The 20,653-nt window shown below is 42.7% G+C and overlaps 2 protein-coding genes and 1 long non-coding RNA gene across 7 annotated transcripts in view; 2 read left to right on the forward strand and 1 right to left on the reverse strand.

Moving 5' to 3' along the window:
• Positions 1–4,983: 4,983 nt before the first annotated feature.
• etnk2 (ethanolamine kinase 2) lies at positions 4,984–12,314 on the forward strand. Its single transcript, XM_058089810.1, has 9 exons — positions 4,984–5,414; positions 8,153–8,290; positions 8,381–8,502; positions 8,734–8,874; positions 9,624–9,766; positions 10,127–10,210; positions 10,757–10,917; positions 11,001–11,074; positions 12,062–12,314. Exons 1-9 carry the CDS (start codon positions 5,268–5,270, stop codon positions 12,132–12,134), a joined length of 1,083 nt encoding a protein of 360 aa, XP_057945793.1. The 5' UTR covers positions 4,984–5,267; the 3' UTR covers positions 12,135–12,314.
• Positions 12,315–14,970: 2,656 nt separating this feature from the next.
• Positions 14,971–20,653, forward strand: part of LOC131101453 (uncharacterized) — a 42,062-nt gene continuing 36,379 nt past the window's right edge. The window contains exons 1-2 of one of the 2 annotated variants that reach the window (XR_009119205.1): positions 14,971–15,184; positions 19,690–19,770. This is a non-coding gene — a long non-coding RNA (uncharacterized LOC131101453). The remainder of the gene's footprint in view (positions 15,185–19,689; positions 19,771–20,653) is intronic. The other variant, XR_009119208.1, reaches the window with a different exon arrangement.
• LOC131100806 (transcription factor SOX-13-like) overlaps positions 17,506–20,653 on the reverse strand; it is a 32,855-nt gene continuing 29,707 nt past the window's right edge. For all 4 annotated transcript variants that reach the window (XM_058046184.1, XM_058046191.1, XM_058046168.1 and 1 more), the window contains exons 12-13: positions 19,678–19,894; positions 17,506–18,495 (exon numbers count right to left, since the gene is read on the reverse strand). In XM_058046184.1, the coding sequence (XP_057902167.1) occupies positions 18,207–18,495; positions 19,678–19,894 (506 nt within the window). In that variant the 3' untranslated portion in view covers positions 17,506–18,206. The remainder of the gene's footprint in view (positions 18,496–19,677; positions 19,895–20,653) is intronic.

The following is a 20,653-nucleotide window of genomic DNA, read 5'->3' on the forward strand; positions in this document are numbered from 1 at the left end:
ATATTCAGATATTAAGCTGGCTTCTAAATTATCGCATATATTTTGCCAACAATATGTTAACTTTGTTTTATTGCGATTTATTGAGAACGATCAACAAATGACAGTAAAATCACAAACTCATTCAGTGATCTTGAAAAATAGGTATCATTGCATCAACAATCATCACAATCATATTTACTTGGTATCGGATCGATACCAACATTTTCAGTATCACCCACTCCTACAGAAAACAAAGTCCCATTCCCTCCACTGACTCCACCCTTCAGTGCAAACACTGCAGAAACTGGCCTTAGTGATTTAGTGCGGACAATATTGCACAGAGGTTCATTCATGGCTTTTTCGACTTGTGTGATTATTTGGAAGTCATCATGAATTTGGCTCGGCACCACGCGACGGTGAGGTTTACCTAGATCGTATTATACCAACATGGAAGCAACACAATCTAGGTCACCTTCTGAATGTTCCATCTCTATCACCATGTACATTCCCCTAAAGGTAGTATGAAATAAAAATACCTAGCTCCACCCTGACCTCATTACTTGTCATCCGTCTGACAGCCCAAACAAAGATTTACCCTCACCTGGGCATGACCAGACCAGACCATGCAGGTTTGCACCAGTTAGTGGAAGACATTGCATTAGTCAATAAAAATGCATTTAAGTAGAAGAGGAAAGGATCTGATGTAACAGTCACAATCACTAACAGCTAGGAGGCTTTGTTAGGGTCCTGAATGATACAGTCCAGGGCAATAGGACTTGGATTTCCATAAAAAAAACAAATCATACGACAACTGTATAATTGGAAAACCAAGGTTTGACTGTACTTGTACGTAAAATAACAAAATGTTTCGGTCATTTGGTCAAAGTCTGCAGTTGGTTTGAATTACTCTGCCTTTTTTGTTCATCCAGGAGGTGCTGCTGCCAGTTGAGGTGGCTCAGGTATCCAGTCCAGATGCCTCCAGGACTCCGCCCTGATGAGGTGTTCGGGAATTTTCAGCTGGCAGAAGACCCTGAGGAAGACCGAGGACACGCTGGAAGGATTATGGTAAATGTTTTTTCTCTTGTATGGCGCTTCTTCATCTTTTTATGATTGTACCAGTTGGTAGACTGGCAAGCACCATGATCAGTTCATGAGCATCGTTTTTTTTAGTTCTGCTGTCGTTCTGCCGCCCTGTGTGAAGGGACCCCATCTGAAAATGAAAGGATGCAGGGGCACTGAAGGGGCTATAAATATAAAGGGGGGGTCGGAAGCTTTGTGAGACAAGCCCAAGTGGCCGGTTGTTCACCCTTTGGAGGAGGAGTAAGGCCCTCTGGTTTAGGAGAGGAGACGGCTTTGTGTTGGCTGCCATATGCTCATCGGAGGGTCAACAAAAAGACAAATGGAGTCATACACTTTGTAGTGACGCTGGCCGATACTACGTTGCGCCCACGTTCATTTGGTATGTTTACTAGGGTTGCTACATGCGTTTCCATATGAACAAAAGTACTGTTGCGACATATCGGGAACAACCATGCTATGGTCTCTGATGCGTAGTCTCATATTGGACCGTGATAAGTGACGATGGTAGAACTAACATTTTGCTTGATTTTTCACGTTCCAAAGCTTATTATGCTTCAAGGACAGTGAATTAGTTACATATGTGTCAGGGTTAGCGTTGTAACCATGCACCATAATTACCGTTTGGTATGACACATACACAAAGGAAGTGAACATATGACGTGAATAAATTATTAGTAATAGATTTGGATAAGGGCTTTGCATAGGATTTGGTTTTTGACTAAAATTATTGCTGAAAATATGTCTCGGTTATGTGAGTGTTAGTGACTCAGTATTTGTGAAGAACAGATAGTTCTTTTACAGCCGGGACACTATAGACAGATTCCAGCCAGGGCAGTCTTTAATAATGACAATTAATGAATTTGGATGAACTTGACTGACCTTCTTTTTTTTTACTACAGCGCCACTTAACTGCTCTCTTGGGACACATACAGCAAATGCAAATGATGTTTTGCTGAAGAAAAGTCAGTTTTTCCCTCCATGCTAAGAATGTGTTCTGAGTGTTTGGCTTTGTTCGTTGTTTTTAGATTTTGATTGGAATCTTTACTTGGAGTCGCCTGCTTCATTGGACTGATTCCTCTTGAATGATGGAAGGATTGTTTTTGGCTCTTAAACTTCTAAAATCTTGCATGTTTCTCTACTTCTGAGTTTGATGACCACAATTATGACAAAGAAAGCCACAGAACTGAACTTGTGCAAGAATGGGTTTGATATGGAGACTATATGCTATCGGTATTTGGATACACTGTCCACCGCCATGGGTTACTCCATTATTAGCAGCCATTGTTGATGATAAGCACCTAGTATTGCACACTTGTGATGATGGAAAACTCAATTCCTTTTACCGACTTTAGTTCGGATACTTGACTAACTTCAGTCACTCGTCAAAGAGCGCCTGCTCACAAACTTTGTTGCACCCACGAGTCAGTGAAACTCAAGTCTTCATCAACCTGTGAGTCGGTTTGAGTCTAAACTCAAAGGCTGAGGGAGTGAATTGCTCGTTTTGTAGATCCCGGTTTGAGTCGAAACTCAAAGGCTGAGGGAGTGAATCGCTCGTTTTGTAGATCCCGGTTTGAGTCGAAACTCAAAGGCTGAGGGAGTGAATCGCTCGTTTTGTAGATCCTGGTTTCCGTTTTTTAATTTAGCCAGCAGTAGCAGGCCCAAGTAGGTGAGTTAATGAAGACGAGTACTCATGAGTCCTGGTTCGAGACACAGCACTGAGGTCTATTGTTCGGAAGTCGAAATGCGATCACAGACTGTCCTTTGGTACTGCGTGCTAAGTTGTGTCTATTTCTAAAACCTCCAATAAGATCATCTCTGGCGTAAACTCTTTCTGACACTGAACACTGGCGGGAGATGGAAACTGTTTTCAGGGAGAAGAGAGAATGAAAAAAAACCCAAACCCCGATGATATACAGCAGATGACTAAACAATACGTCAATGAATGCAGACGACTCCTTTCGTCCAGATGGTCCCTGAAAGACATTCAGTGACTTATTTTCGCTGTTGTTGGAGATCATAAACTTTGTGTATTGTGCGGGGCACTCGGTGGACATCTGTCAACCTGGACGCACGACAACATCCTCTTTGCTCGTGTGTGTGGATGTCCACAAGGTGTGTGTGAAAATGCTCACATGCTAAGGTCACTCTAATCATGCAATCGGTGATAGATGAGGAGTGTGTCAACATTAGCCTTGACATGAAGAATTGGGTTAGACTGGGAGCAGGGTTAACTCCTTCACTAGGGATCTGATTTATGATCTCGTGTGTGTGTGTGTGTGTGTGTGTGTAGTTTCAAAATGTCCTCCACTGTGCGACAAAGCTCATTTCCACATTCCTGAGATATACGTACAGGAATCTACCTTTGAGCTGTCACAGCTGCCGACACATGCACAGATACAAGTATAAATTTGCACACCTTTCCCCTCTTAAGACGTGTCGAATGCATTCCTCGGAGCCGGTGAAGAGACGGGATGGAGTTTATGGAGAGCAGATGGGGGGGGAGGGGGGGGGCAAGTGGCTACAGGTAGAGCTACAATGTAAGAGCTCACCTCTTACATTGACACTGATACAACAGAGCCAGGGTGTGACGGCACACTCATACATCCTGTGCATCACAAGTGCGGTTCTAGCTATGGGCCACATGGGCAATAGGAATTCTCCACGGGGGGTACAAAAAAATTCGGTGTTATAATGCTGAGCGCTTACCAAGTCCTCATGGAGTCACTTCTGAAACACATTGGATGAAACCAAGGAGATACAATAATCATACAGTATGGTAGCTATATTAAAAATAGGCATGTTTTTAATCTCCACAGTTAACAGCGATTAATCGCATGTTTCTCGTGTTTATCTTAAAGATGTCATTTAATTATGCTTGCTTTAAACGCATATTTTTTTCCGATTGGTAATATCTTATGTACTATACCTGCAGAAGAGTTGATCTAAACACGAGTTGAGCCGCACGCACAAAGCAGCGTCTGGCACGGTACTTGTATAAATAAAGCTGTGCAAACCAGTGAAAGCAGGAACACCGGGGGGCATTGGGCCCCCCAAAAGCTTCAGCTGACTCCCTGACAACGTGCTGAGTAACATGAGTTACAACTTGTCTCTCTTTCAGACACCATCGCAGAATCAACAACTCCGGCACACAGACTCCTCCGGCGCTGAGCAAGTACTAAAACGTGTACAGGAAACCCGATTCTGGCCATGGGTCCTACAGACATGCGTACCTCCAGGGTAAAGTACCATAAATGCTATTTTGAACTGTAACAAAAAGTCATTTGTTGTATATTTTGTGTGCATAGATAGACTTGATATGTTTGAGGTTTTGTCCATATTCATTTGAAGTGATGTCTCTAAATAACAATGACTTAAGGCTGATGAGTGAATGCACATATACACACCATTTTTATTGTTTTCCAGCAACTGTGGCCTGAATGCAGCAAATCCCACACATGAAAACACTATGCTGCCCTCATCTGGTCAAGGGTGGGAAGTACAATATAATGCACCCCTTTTTAGCTTAGTTTTTTTTTGACCCCCAAACTCCACCGGTGTTGAAAAACTCCTAAACGTTAGTCGATCGGTATTGATATATATTTATATATATATATTATTGATACGTTACCACAATTAGTATTTATAAATGCAATAAATTTTATTTCGTTTTGTTACAAATCTCTTGTAAAATAATAAGAAATAAATAACAAAATAATAAAAATAAAAAAGTATAAAAAAAGACGAGTCCACCGAGGGTCGCCTTCTTTCTTTATTTTTCCGTCTTTTATTGTATTTCTTCGACGTAAATTAAACAAGTTGCGGCCCGTTTAAAACTTCGGCAGACTTCGGCTACCTTCGGGAATGCACGGAAATAATGGGCGTGGTCTCCTCGTGTCGTAGCAAATGGCGGTACAATCGGATGATCCCGGATGGGCGGAGCCAAGTAGGAGGAAGCGGTAACAGTTGCCTGACAGCTTCTCGGAACCGGCGTCGAATATAAAACGTTTCCAGTACCGTCTTCACAGTGAACAAGTCCTTGCAACTCGTCTTATCACCGAAGAAGACACGCTTGCTGTGCGAAAATTCTTACTATCAAATATATCAATAAACCAGCGTACGCGCAGGCCGGGCGACATTTGAATGCGATAGTTTCTACTAAGACTGTATCTGTGAAGGGCCCGGGGACTTAACTGGTAAACGACGGTGGGATGGAGACGCAGATCCATGTGCCTATCGGCTCACCGGTTATACGAAGAATTCCCATTTTTGTAGACGAGCACGACGTGACGGAAGGTGCAATGAAGCTCATTAAAGAGCTGAGACCGGCGTGGGACAAGGACCATGTCAAGACTAAGGTACGCCTACTGGGAAGCTAGCTGTGCGGTGTATGCTAGGCCAAGCTACCGTTGACAGACTTTAGCATCACAAGGCGCCACAGAGTAGAGAGGAGGAGGCTGAGGGAAAATGCACTCATAAATTACAATAATGGACGCGTAAAAGCTCGAGTGGTTTTGGAAGGCATCGCTGTCAATACGCTGTTAGTCATTAGTCATTGACAATTCTTGAAAGACTACATAATTGACCAGACTAAATTATAAATAATCCACAATGATTCATGGGAATTACATTTAGTGGGTGATGACACTTAAGTCAGTGTCACTTGAGGGTGCATTCATTGTTGCTGCGGTTAAAAGTGATTAGTCCGGGACCACAAGGACCGAACCAAACAAGGGGAGTTGGGTTTCAGACCATCGTCCTAAATGAGACCTCTGCTTAGTATACATACATTTGAGGACAGCATGCTTTAAACATCCTTGATTTAAATATTTATTTCAATATGAATAACAAATCCAGACATACAGTACAGGTTGTTTGACTTGTTTATTCATATTTTGAAGAGCATTTTTGCATACTGTTTGTGTGTCCTCTTGCAACAGGCAAAAGACCTCATACTTGGATGCTGCTTTTCGACAAGTGCGATTTAGGGCAGCTGCCAGCTGACATCCTGTGAGCCGTCTGAGATTTGTTTTCTTGCACAGTTGTGCATGAGGGCCTCCTACTTCTTTTTCTCTCCTTGTTGCAGCCATTTTGTGTTCGACTGGAAGAACTAGCCTTAAACACAAACAAAGAAGAAGCTGCGGGAGCACCTGTCCAGAAGAAGCGGCTACAAAGTTCATAAAAAAAACAAGCGCGGTCGGCTCGGTGCAACATTTGCAACACAATGATGTTCAGACGTGTCATCTAAATAGAACTCTGGTATGCGCCCTCGTTTAAACTTGACCCTGCTTCTTAAAAGTATCGGAATCGAGAATCGTTAGGAACCGGAATCGTAGCAAGGAATTGAAACCGGGCTTGTTCAAAGTCAAACGGTGCCCGATCCTACTCTCTTTTTATGCTTCATATATAAAACTCAGTTCATTGGTTTCCAGCTGTGCAGCACATGCACCAACACTGCAAACAAAATCAAAATAAAGTCACTGAATTAATGCCATATAGAGCAGCTGGGAAATTGTATATCTGCGACCATGACATGCCATACCGTCGTGTACATGAGATGAATTAGATCAGACTGTTTAAGAGATGTCCTGTTGTATTTGTATGAAGTTATCCAGAAGAAAATAGTAGGCTACTGAATGAAAGTATATCCTGCATGGCTGTGCAAACTTAAAAAAAAAAGTAATAATGTTAACCTCAGTAATTCTAGCACAACATAAAAAGTAAATGTCACCCGTCAACTCAAAACATTTGTACCAAGTACAAATAATTAATGATTTCTTTTGATGAAAGTGAAAATACTAGTTATATAAGTGCACACACCCCAGTCTACATTCTTGCGTCTCTTGCACCCACCATGCTGAAAGCCCCACGAGTTTGCTCGTACGTTGTGCAATCCCTGATGTCTATTAAAATATCATCCACCTTAAAAAGGGGGTCTGTCATGACCAAAGCATGTACTGTAATGTATATTATCTGTTGTACTTATGTGACGGTTTAGCCACAGCTGCAGCAACCACATCCTGCTGACAGATCTCTGCGGACATCACCAATTCCCCGCACTTGCAGCTGGTGTTTTAGTGTTTACCGCCGCCTCCATTCTCTACCAGGTCGCACTTGCTCAGCTTTTCTCAATAACAACCACCGATCCCATCGCACTGGATCCTATTGTGACAAATATTGGGCCTAGCTGGGAAAAATATAACTCGAGGGCAGCGTTTTTGCATCCTTGTTATAGTTTTTTTCTGTTTTATTGTTAATAAATAAACAAATGCGTTTACGGACCCGTGGAGATGTATGGCGTTACACCCTCCTAGCCCCCACATGAACCTTGGCTCCATGTTTACGTCTGTCTGGGTGCAAACATTTTGCTGTCTATGGACGTATCGGTCACCGGTTTTAGCGGTGTATTGTGTGGCAGGCGGGGTGGGGGGTGTGGGGGGATCAGTCATGTAGTAGACAACTGTGTTTTTGCCAGTGTGTCTATGGTCATAACAGGGATGACTGCACGGCCACCTTTGTGGTCGGCCATGCGCGGAATGCCAGATATGTGTGAGGGAGCGTCTGTGATGAGAGATATAGCTCATGTGCGTCTCTTGTGTTGACTGTGGTGAGATGTGTTGCCCTACAGGTTTCCACTGGCATGCTTCTGTCTCCTAGGTGTTTGCACATTTTGCTTACCTTGGTGCTTTTAATTCAGAATGTCATACAGAACACGTGCAGTGCGTAGGGCCTTGTGTGGGTCCCGTTTCCTGCAAGGGGACGCATTTTTTGGTAAATGCTGTGAGGCAAAGTGCACCAAGTCAGCTTGATGCCACTAGAATGTACCTGCTGCTGGTGTAATGGTACGGGTGCTGCCTTTCAAGGCAGAGGCTGCAAGTTTGACTCAAGTCTTTTTTTCTATTTTATTTTGCACTCATTTCATAATCTTTATACAAGTGCTTTACTTGCACAGTGGCTATTTTAATAACCTTCATTGACTCAATTTGCTGTCATTTCCCTTCAGTTGATATTCTTAATGCAGATGGATGCAATTTCTGACCTGATCTTCGCAAACCCTCAAGAATGTCTCGCTCCATTCTACTTTGTCTTCCTTCAGTTCTTCACTGACGGGACAACCAACAAGCTGGTGGGCTGCTACACGGAGGACAGCCCAGAGGACGTGGTCCTGGTCAGAGTGTACGGGAACAAGACTGAGCTGATTGTTGACAGAGACAATGAGCTTAAAAGCTTCCAGGTAGAAGTTTTCATTTTTCTTTTCCCTCCAGTGTCAAACTGGTTTACAAATCTTTTGAATGTTGACTTTGAATGTTGGTTCCCCCACCAGGTGCTTCATGCTAATGGCTGTGCTCCTAGTTTGTACTGCACCTTTCAAAATGGCATCTGCTACGAATTCATGCAGGGGGATGCCCTTGGGACGCAGGACGTCAGGGATCCTTCTTTGCTCAGGTTGGGAATTTTCAGCGGTTCAAGCGTTGGCTTACACAAACAAAGACTTTAGACCTTCACTGAGCTCCAAGGATTAGCTGAAAATCCAACATTAAAAAAAATCATATAACTTTGTATAGTCATTCTTCTCCTAGAAGGTGTTTGAAATATGAAATATCAATAACCCCAAATTAATATGCGTGTAATGCACATACTACATGCATTAATATTTTCACACACGTCTCCCTACAGACTGATAGCCAAAGAGATGGCTCGCATCCACGCAATCCATGCACACAACGGATGCATCCCGAAACCAAACCTGTGGATTATAATAAGAAAATACTTCTCTCTTGTGGCCACAGAGTTCACAGACCAAGCCTCCAACATCAGGTGAGATGTTGCTTCTCAAGTGCCGATGAGTCGAGACAGCCATTGTGTCAATATGGCGTGTCGTCGTCCCATAGTAGTCTATTTGCTGACACCCGACCAAGCAAATCCAGACGGTCCTTTTTCCGCAGAAATTACACATTTTTAGGCTTGTGCTAAATTTGTATGGTTATATTGAAGTGTTTGTGGCCATTGTGTATTAGATTGTTTTGATTTTGGGGTATAGACAGGAAAATACATCGGAAGTGCCAAAGATAGGCAGGGTTGAGGCCGAAATCTTGATAGTAACGGCCCTTGCTTTAAGCCTAGCTTGGTGCTTGTGTAATTGTAACAATCTGGAATAAGACGGCAGGGCAGCAAATGTTTGCCGAGCTCAGCCTATAAAGTCACTTTATTATTTTCCCTAGTAACGGGAACAGCTTGTTTCCTGGATAGACGCTTGCTGCGCTGCTGCCTGAAGCAGGAAAAATATGTTAACCCCATGCAAGGTAAAGGTGTATCAGGTGCCTAATCAGGACATGCTTTAGTCTCAGTCCCGGGTGAGGAGAAAGAACCTGCTTGATAGGGAATGCCGTCATGAATAGGTGTGGCTGACGGTACGATGAACTCCCATAATCCCATTACAATTAGCTCAAGTCTCAACTCAACAGATCCTTGGTAGTTATTCTTTGCTGACTTGACTCACATTCACTTCACAACAGGATTTTATTGACTGTTGTGCATATTTCTCGGTCTCCGCGTCCCCAATCCAGAATCCAGAAGGAAGTGCCGAGCAAGGCGGTCCTGGAGCAGGAGATAGTGTGGATGAAAGAGCATCTCTCCACGCTGGGTTCGCCTGTGGTGCTCTGCCACAATGATCTGCTCTGCAAGAACATCATTCACAACAGCAAAGAGGGTATGTGTGACACACAACTGACCAACAGGAACTATTGCTAAACATCACCTGTGGAGATGAATACATGAAGCTAATCACATGACACTTGGCTGGCATCTTCGCGAGTAGACTCTGATTACACGCTCGATTATCTTACATGAGCTTCATTAGCTGATTAAACCAGCCATGACCCACAGCCCACCCGAACACCCAAATGTACTGTTGATTGTTGTATTCTATGTCGGGAATGCTATGCTAATGTCTTGGCCGGGTCACGCTTGTAAGAGATTTAGAATCTCAATGAGATACAGGATGAATGAATGATTTGAGGTTGTCGCGTCCGAAACCCACTCATCGTCTCCCTGTTTGTTTTTTTTTCAGCTCATGTTCGCTTCATAGACTACGAATACTCCAGTTACAACTACCAGGCCTTCGACATCGGCAACCACTTCAATGAATTTGCAGGTGTGGAAGTGTGGAATTGTCCAAAAACATATTAATTCATAAATCATGCGCTTGGGGTTGTATTTTAGCTATTAGTAAAGAATAAAATGCATATTGAAGCCTACATTTGCTTAAATGAAGTAAAATACAAATGGTGGTGCCTTGCTACATTGCAGTTAGAACATCACTATCCCAAATAATAAATGATTGCCGTTTTATGGTATGAATATGGCTTACTATGATTGTTTTTTGGCCTAAATTAAGTATTTTGAATCATCAAACTAAATTAACTATTATACAAATACAAATTGGCAAAGAAAGCATTGTAATTGTGAATGTAGCACTGTATTCTACATTGGCCACTAGGTGTCAGTAATTGTTCGGTGAGACAGGCACTACACTCATCACTGCTACTGTACTGTGACCCTCAAACAGGAATTTTATTTATTACTTAAATGGCTCATTAACTTATGGATAATGTATTCCATTTTGTTTTGTTTGGTTTTCATAAAGTTGAGATAAGGCAAGTATAGACTGGATTCAAGTGTTGTGTGTGTGTGTGAACAGGAATGGCAGAGCCAGACTACGGCCTGTATCCAAGTCGGGAGATGCAGATGGTCTGGCTGAAATTCTACCTGCAAGCGTACAAACTTTTCACCAAGAAAGGCGAGGAGGTCAGCGCCAAAGAGCTGGAGACCCTCTACGTGCAGGTCAACAAGTTTGCTTTGGTGAGGAAGACCATTCTGGCCTCCGTGGTATCATGCATGCATCCACACACGTCTAACTGATCCTCATTTGTCTCTTTTTGAAGGCTTCTCACTTCTTCTGGGGATTCTGGGCCCTCATTCAGGCCAAATACTCCTCCATTGACTTTGACTTCCTCGGGTAAGTGGACGTCTGCGTGTGCTCCACAGAAAAACCAATCCTATCCACGCTGGTATTTACAGAACCAAAACAGAAGCAACTACGTGGGGGAAATACTTTTTTTTTTTCAAACTCACAGCGAGATGAAACTCCACTTTGAACCACTTCCTGTCCGCCACTTTTAATAGCAACCGACACAGAACGAAAGAAACAGTAGTACTTATGTCTTAAATGGCTTATTTACTCTTATTATGGCTACTATATTGGGTAAAAGGAGTGCAAAGGTGACTATAGGGTTGTTAGCTCATGTTGAGAGGGCTCTAAAATTTTTAAAAAATTGTATTTACAAGCGGGCGGAATGGTGGGCGAGTTGTTAGCACACAGACCTCACAGCTAGGAGACCAGGGTTCAATTCCACCCTCGGCCATCTCTGTGTGGAGTTTGCATGTTCTCCCCGTGCATGCGTGGGTTTTCTCCGGGTACTCCGGTTTCCTCCCACATTCCAAAAACATGCTAGGTTAATTGGCCACTCCAAATTGTCCATAGGTATGAATGTGAGTGTGAATGGTTGTTTGTCTATATGTGCCCTGTGATTGGCTGGCGACCAGTCCAGGGTGTACCCCGCCTCACGCCTGAAGACAGCTGGGATAGGCTCCAGCACCCCCGTGACCCTCGTGAGGAAAAGCGGTAGAAAATGAATGAATGAATGAATGAATGAATATATTTACAAGGCTTTCTTTGTCCTAACTACAAAAATATTCTGTTATCCACTGCAAACTACAATCACAGTAGTAAAAATATTTTGAATACCTCACAGTGCGTCCCCCCAGTTTGTGGGGGTTCGTACCGACCTCAATGTGACGCTCACATGACGGCTCCTCGCCGGTTGCATACGGTATCTTAACCCTCACCTTTTATAACCAAAATCAATAGACAAAATTATCCATTTATGCTCAACATCTCTGACGTGTTGACGTGAGACCTTGTTGTTGTATCGGCGTCCCACAGGTACGCCGTGTTGCGCTTCAACCAGTACTTCAAGATCAAGCCTGAAGTCATGGCCTTACAGATTCCAGAGTGACCGGACGGACACGGATACGCGCGCCCTCCTCTTGGGGCCGCGGCGCATATTCGGACCGCCACTTGTTCTACACGGCACTTTTCTCTTCAACAAGCCTTAAAATCTCCTTCATTCCTCCTGAGTGTAGCTCAACATTTGTCTCAAGTCTAGCTGGTCAACTGTTGGAACTCCCTGAGGTGAGCGCGGGCGTCCGTGTGACTTCTTGCTTGTGTGTGTTTGTCCTAAAACACCGGATTGTCTCGCTTCCAGGCAACTGAGTCTGGAGCTTGGGAGAGATCACGTGGCTAGAAAGCGTCATAAATCGATCGGTAGCGAAAGCCACAGGAGAACGCTCGCTTAGTTGCTTTGATGCTAATTCTAACAAGCACCGACAGAAAGCTGCAGGGTGTCGTGGACATGAAGCATCTTCGTGTTCTGTAGCGTCTCTTTGAATCAGTGCCTCGGCAGCCGTTGGGAAGTAGTGGAAAATAATAATAATAATAATAATAACGCCACCGAGTGTGTGCGGTGACGACGTTCCTCCTTTAATCGTGTCGTCCTACGACTTCCACTCTGGTGCTTTCCGCAGTCTTAGCTGCTACTTCTCAGTTGGTCAGCGTTACTTTTTAGAAAGACTCGCCACAAAAGCTTCCGCGGAGGACAGTAGTGTGTGTGTTTGCGTATTTATTTCAGGACTAAATGGATTGTTCAACATCTCAGGTTATGTTTTTGGGATGCACTATGGTAGATGGGACTCATCTGACCTTTTCTCTCTCCACCCCCGCCCCCACACCCACACCCACCCCACCTTCTTGACTTTTATGGTGGCTTCGAGCCGCTTTGTTGAACTTTCCATCTGAAGTTTCCAGACCTCATGGAAAATCACCACCTCAGCCTTCTCTGAAAGGACACTTTCCATTCTCAGACCCCCCCACACCCCCCTGATACGTTCCGGCTTCATCACAGCCACACACCTTTTTTTATCAGGAAATAATCAATACAAATCAGCTCCCATTTGAATGCAGTCGGCAAGAAGATGAAGAAAGCTCTATCAGCATCATTTGTTTGTTTACGTCTGCTTATTTTTCTTTTCATTCCAAACCTGAAAAGGTGAAAATTAGTCGTTGATGATCCCGTTGGTATCGAACGCTGCGTTCACGCTTGAAACCCAACACCAGACCAGACCAAACGGGCTGAACCGAGCATGACTTGGTCCGCCGCAAATACAAAAATTATAGAAATATAATAATAAGAGTATGAAGCACACAAATGACAAACTAGACTAAACTAAACTATTTTTGTGTGCCTCACGTTGCGTCAGACATTTTATTTAAAAAAAAAGCGGAAAAGTCTTGTGACCAAAGTTGACGTTGGTATGCGAGTACACTTTATATAATTACAGGGAAAGTCATATTGAAAATGCCCTCACGGGATTAATAAGACGGTTAATCTGCTTAGTAGATTTGCTGACAAAGACCCAGAGCTCGCCGTCGACGCCAACTCTTAAAACGCAAACTGCGACCGAGCCTTTGCACTAAAAAAACGGACCTGACTTGTTCTTTTTCACATGAAGTGCGAGGAAAAAAACGAAGTAGCGTTGAAACACCCGAGCACATACCGATGTTTCAACGTCACAATCACCACGCTCTCCTTCATTTAGCGTACTTCCCGCTCGCACTAAGTACGTTTCCTCTGCAAAGCACTTACGTTCAATTATTAAACAAAACACTGGACCGCTGACATGATGATGCATGATGATGGAGAATGAGCACCTATATAGTCATAATTGAAGTAGCGTTTTCTTCTTTTACATCACTCAATATTTGTTTGGTTTTTTTTTTTTGCACTGGTATTCATTTATTTGTTACTACAAAAGGACGGTTTTGCTTTATTGGGGGTTCAGGTGACAGATTCTATTAACTATACTCGCATTAGTCGCAGTCTTTTTGGGGGGTTTTACGATGATTTGGTAAATTGTCTTTGTCCGTGTGGTGGAATCACACTTAAAAGGGTTACTTTGTGTGCATTGCAGGAGAGTCAATGTTAGGATGTGATGGCTTTTCAGAATCACTGTACAGGTAAAGGTAGTTTTCTTGGTGTGTTTTTTTTGGTAAATTGGCACAGATTGCTAAAGATGAGGGATGTGAAAATTATTAAAAAATAGACTCATGAAGCGCTTAAAGGTGGATGTAAGATAATGTACGAAATACTGTGAAAATGTGTCTGTACAGTGATTCTTTACCATATGACTTGCAAGATGTATTTAACAATGAACTTGGTCTGTTGCTTATTAAAATATGCAAAAAATTTTAAATAAAAGTGCATTTGAGTGTTTTTACCCTTCACCAAAAGTTACACACACACTTGTTTGCTGCCTCACCTCAGATTGACAAGGGACAAAGGTGGCATTTTTCAAAGAAAACCTGATGTGATGATCCTGCACAGATACTGACATCATCAACAGCATGCAAGAATCCACTAACAAGATGGAATCAATGGCAGCTGCTGGTCATTTAAGGTCATTTTTCCCGGCCAACATCATAAATATTTATTCATAAGTCAATTATAGTAATATTCTATATTTATGTATGTATTTCTAATTAACTTACTAAGTTATCTTACGAACAAAATCGCAACCACAACCAAGTCAGCTACGTCGCCTGTCTATGACGTCACAAATTCACTAAAAGTTGCAAAAACACGTTTTTTAAAAATAGTTTTACGCGTAGAAAACAATTCGGAGTGCATATAAATACATATTGATCATAAACGAAGGGGGATAAATCAACATTTAAGGTAAGAGGTATTCGTTTACCATCGTTAAAGACGCTTCAAAGACACGATGTGGCACCGAGACACAACACGGACACCATCTTCCCAGCATTTTTGAAGCAGGATGGACTTGGTCATCCAGCCTATTAAGTGTCTCGCTTGACCGTGACTGTCAGCCAATCACCGCTAGAGGGCATCCTATAAAGGGGGGCGTATTATCGTTTCCTGTCTCTTAAGCGTTCTATTGATGGACACCCGCTTTCTGGTCATTTTGTCAGTTTGATGACGGCGTTACGACGGTAAGAAACACTATTGACTTCAAGCAATAACTCGTGGCATAAAACTAAGATGGTGTCCCTGTGATGTTTCCCTGCCTCATTGTGTCTGTAAGAACACTCCCGTCAAGAGTGTAGCGGTGAAAAGTGACCTTAAATGTGAATTTAGACTTGTTTTACGTATGTAAAAGTACGAAAACGTGATTTTTTGAGAGTCAACTACTGATGACGTCATATACAGGCGACGTATGTTGTGTGTTATTTTGTCAGGAAGCTGACAAGACGTTTTGTGATGAAGTATACATTGACAACACAGTTAGACTTGTGTATGTTTTAATAACACGACAAGACGCGAATGTACGCAAACCGAGGCAAAAATTTGGCCTTTATTTTACATGTTCGCTCAATAAACACGCTAACCGGGACATACGCTAACCGAGGCGTATTCATTCGCCACATGGGGTTTTTTGGGGGTAAAAGAAACAGTGCAGTCCGATGACTCGCTTGTCGAGGGCATCGCTATATCGCCAGCACGTCTCGTGGTCCGATCCCAAAGATACTTATGTTCTTTTCGCAAAGATATGATAAGCAAGAGTCATCAGACTGTAAAAAATGTATGATGTGCCTGACAAAAAATAAAGATACTGGCCTTCAGAATACTTTTTGGAGCAGGTACATTATGTCTTTTTGATGTTGACGTACAGTTCAACTTGACTTCCTGACCCCTTATGTATAAACCGGGTACTCCGGTTTCCTCCCACATTCCAAAAACATGCTAGGTTAATTAGGGACTCCAAATTGTCCATAGGTATGAATGTGAGTGTGAATGGTTGTTTGTCTATATGTGCCCTGTGATTGGCTGGCGGCCAGTCCAGCCAGGCTAGGCTCCAGCATACTTGCGACCCTAATGTGGATAAGCGTATAGAAAATAGATGGACGTGTAAAAGAAAACAAACTGTAATTAACACAACCAATTTATTTGTTTTCCAAGAAATAAACCCACAAAACAGTGAAATGTACACCTTTAAATTACACAAGCTCTTATAAAACAAAATAAAGTATCTTTCTATATTTACATCAGCAGGGCTAACGACCAAAGACTCAGTAGTACGTCTCTAACAAAATAAGAAAAAGATTTTCCTCTGCGATCCTTTTCAGTGCAGCATGACTTGGACGAGTCCCAGCCCTGAGATCCCCCCCCACACCCGACCCGTTTTATGTTTGTCTTCTCCTGGTGGCTACGGGAGCGGTACGACCGCCTTTTACGTGTTAGAAGCTGCTTTGTACTGCATGGTTTCAGGTACATTCACATCCACTACCGACCGACATACTGCAAATTAGGTGAACGTCACGTCACGTCGCTTCGTTGCGTGGATGAGCAAGAAAATGGAGAATAAATGTCCGGTTTTGGTTTTCAGCGTCCACTAGCGAATCGTCAATCAGATGTAGAACATCCATTGACGGTCAGAAAGTGCTGACATGGCGTCTAGTGCAAGTCTAACGCCGCAAGGTACTGTGGTAGCATGAAGAGTAGGACCCCCCCGCCCAACGAAATGGTTCAGATGCCTTGCATTGTTCCAGTAACATTACCACAGACTTGATTTGTGATGGATGTCTATGGAATCCTATAATAATAATAAAAATAATAATAATAATAATAATAAGCCATCCTATTGAGTGATCAGTCACTGACAGACTGCACCAGTGGACTCATTTGACTTTGAATTGTAAACTCTTTGCTCCAAAAAAGGTAAAAAACAAAAAATACAGATACAGAAATATGCTTTGCGTGAAGCGTGAGAGACGTTTGTATGATATTATCCACAGATATTATCCACAGACGCAAACAAAAAATAGGCAAAGTGTGCTCGGCTTGCAAACTGGCTTTAAAATAAGCTAACTTTATGATTTTATTAGAGATGATTGTGCCTGTTGTGAGACAGTTCAAACCTGCAATAGTCTGGTGCTTGTGTGTCCCAGCCGCCATTACAGTAAATTGACTGACCCCTAGGGGCCAGTGTGGAATACTACATATCTTTCACAGGGTCGTTCAATTAATGTTAGAGATGCACGATATACATTTTTTTTTCAAACCAATAACTTTCTATTTCTCAAGACACACTTTTTAATAGTAGATTAGTCCTAATCAAATATCAGGACATGACTACCATTTGACGACTATCAGGAGAACCAGAGTATAGAGCAGGGGGAGCCACCGGACGTGGCCCGGCAAGGTGCTCTGTAATCGGGCACACTCTCAGAGCAGCCGATGTGACGCCACGGAGGTCTCTGGCAAACCGTTTCCGGTGGCTGATACGGTATCCCCCCCCCCCCCCCCCCCCAGCATTTAGCACAATTAACACATGAAGTCCTCCTCGGAAAGCGAATGGTTGTTTAAAAGCGGGCTGGGGTAAGTTACAATAGACTGTGACGTCACAGGAAGGAGGAAAAAAGGAGTGCTTGATTTCTCCATCTGCAAATCTCGCCTCCATCGATAGGTCATAATTCCATCATATCGGCCTCGTGCACCCTTAACTTGTATACGGATTTGGCCTCATTTTGTCGTTTTTATGCAACAAATGCTTAATTTTTGAGCCGTATTTAACAGACTTAGTCATATATTGTTGAAAAACTGAAAGTGAAGGCAACTGACGAACGTATTTCATTTAGCCCAAGTGTTTGTCAGCTGCTGTGATAACGTAAATCCACCAGGAGGGGGCAGCACTGCCATGTTGATAAGACGGCCGTGTTCGGTTCAGGTTGGCTTGTTTGTTCTTCCCTTTGATTCAACCAAGCATTCAGAGGCAAATGAGATATTAGACAAGTTTCCACCTCCTGAGATGATAAATGAACATTTCCTGCTTTCAAATGAAAATCCTGACGTGAAATGAGTACGGTAAGAGCTTGTCTATCATTTACAAGGGACTGTGGGAAACGGTAAATGGGCTTTCTTTCGCTTGGGGGTCGGTCGCAGGGGAGGGGGAGGACCACTCGCCGGCCAGTTAAACCCCGCCTCTTTTTTTTTTTTTCTCCTCGGTTTTATTTTTCAATCCGTGAGGAGCACCAGTTCTCCCTCACTTCTTTCCCCTCCGTCACTTTCCTCTCCTTCGCTGTACGGCGCCTGTTCTCGCTCGCTTTCCTTCCGTCTCACCCCGTGTAGAGACGTGGGCGTGACCCGGCCCTCCACTCGATGCGACGTGGGCGGGGCTGGCGGCAGGTAATGCTCCAGTAAGGAGGAGTGGAAGGACATGGCCGCCGCCGACGCCGAAGAGCCCGCGCCGCCCGGGTACAGGGCGTCGTTGTGGGAGTAGTGGATGGACTGTGGTTCTGTTGGACTGGAGGACAACGTTTGTCATTATTCTCATCTGGTACATTCACATGCAGTATAGACAGCCACTGAGTCCAATCTAATAGTGTTCCAAAGTACGGCCTTGGGGCCTTTGGTGGCCAGCAGCTGTGCTTTGTTGGTCCATGGCACATTCTTAAAAAAATCATTCATTTTCTACCGCTTAACCTCACGAGGGTCGCAGGCGTGCTGGAGCCTATCCCAGCTGTCTTGGGGCGAGAGGCGGGGTACACCCTGGACTGGTGGCCAGCCAATCACAGGGCACATATAGACAAACAACCATTCACACTCACATTCATACCTATGGACAATTTGGAGTCGCTAATTAACCTAGCATGTTTTTGGAATGTGGGAGGAAACCGGAGTACCCGGAGAAAACCCACGCATGCACGGGGAGAACATGCAAACTCCACACAGAGATGGCAGAGGGTGGAATCGAACTTGGGTATGGGCGCCAGCCCATTAAAAAAGTTCATACTATGAAAAACAAAATAACATAAAATTGTAATTTTGGGGAAATCTAAAAATTTATTAATTTATTATTTATTCATTTTTATATTTATTTATTTTTATTATTTATTAAATTTATTAATTAAAAAAATTATTAATCTTAAGAGTAAATTCAAAATATTGTGTGAATAAAATAATTGAAAGGAACATTTACATAAGAAAGCTGAAATACGTCGAAATTCTTTGAAGTTGTAAAATGAAAAAAGGTTGTCATTTTTGGAGATTTGGGTTGCCAAAAACTTTTATGAATTTTATGAAATTTTATGAGAATAAAGTAAAATTATTTGAGGAATAAAGTCATATTTAGAAAATGTAATTCCCCAAAAGAAAGTTGAAATAGTTGGAAATAAAAAAACAAGAACAGCCGTTTGACAAAGTCCAAAATATTAAGATAAATAGACAAAATAAAAAGTCACTATTTTACCGTAATAAATTTGTAATATGAAACAAAGTTGTATGATAACATCAAAATATTAGGAAAAATAACATTTCAGTTGCATAAAGTTGAATCGTGAAGTAGTAGTACAGTATTGTATAGTAAAACTAACAAAATGAATCAAGTCAAAAGCATTAACTTCATACTAATAATAGTTTTTTTATTCTTGAAGTATAACCGCTTATATTGCTAATACGTAATGTGTATGTCGTGTACTACTTCTACCTCCGCGTGTAGGTCGCTCGCTGCTCCTGTCGGCGACTCTTCATCATGGCTTTGTATTCGCCGACCCTCAGCCTGCGGCCCTCCACGATACAGGTACGCTTGGGCCGAGGTTTGTACTTGTAGTCCGGGTAGCGTTCAAGATGCTGCCTGCTCAGCCTGGCCTGTTCTTCGTAGTAAGGCTGCTTCTCCTGGTTGGACATGGACTTCCACCTGGAACCTAAGAGCAAAGCCACGTTTCCGGGCGGAGGAAGACAGTCAGCGGTGGTGCGCAATTGGAATTCCCTTCCCTGATCACTTAATGCTCGACTGCGATGCTGTGGTTAGCATGCTAACTGTTAGCAGGCGTACACACAGCTGGCAGGACGGCGCTAATTATCTATGCTAAGTTCCATGAAAATAGGCAAAATGCTATCATGGTAACTATTAGCATACTAGCAATGCTACCATGCTAATTATTAGTATGGGGTGTTATTGCATGTCTTCAGGGATCTAATAATGTTAAAAACCGTATTTAGAAGGTTGTAAACAACATTTCTATGCTCTAAGTATGAAAGTATTTCATTCACGAAGCAATGACGCACAACAAATGAGAAACGTGTTCCCTGTGATGTTCTGCCAACTCTTCCTGAATGTCTTCTTCTGATCCGCCTTCACTCAGACTGGCTCGAACACGGCATGGCGGCCAGAGGTGCCCAAAATGCGGCCCACGGCTGCTTTTGTATTGTATCGCTTTTGTATTTGTGTAGGTTCTAACAGGAATAAGTTGTCATTTTACAAGTGTGATGTCATAGTTAACAAAACAACAACTAAAGTTTGTATTTTTGGAACGTTAGGTTGTGGGAAAAAAATAAAGTCAAAATATTACGGAAATAAAGTCCTAGTCTAACAAGGAAAATTTATTTTTTTAGTTTTTGTAATACAAATAAAAATGTCATTTTATTAGCATAGAGGTGACAATACAGGAGAAATATTCAAG

Source organism: Doryrhamphus excisus, chromosome 1, assembly GCF_030265055.1.
Source record: "Doryrhamphus excisus isolate RoL2022-K1 chromosome 1, RoL_Dexc_1.0, whole genome shotgun sequence".
Classification (NCBI taxonomy): Eukaryota; Metazoa; Chordata; class Actinopteri; order Syngnathiformes; family Syngnathidae; genus Doryrhamphus; species Doryrhamphus excisus.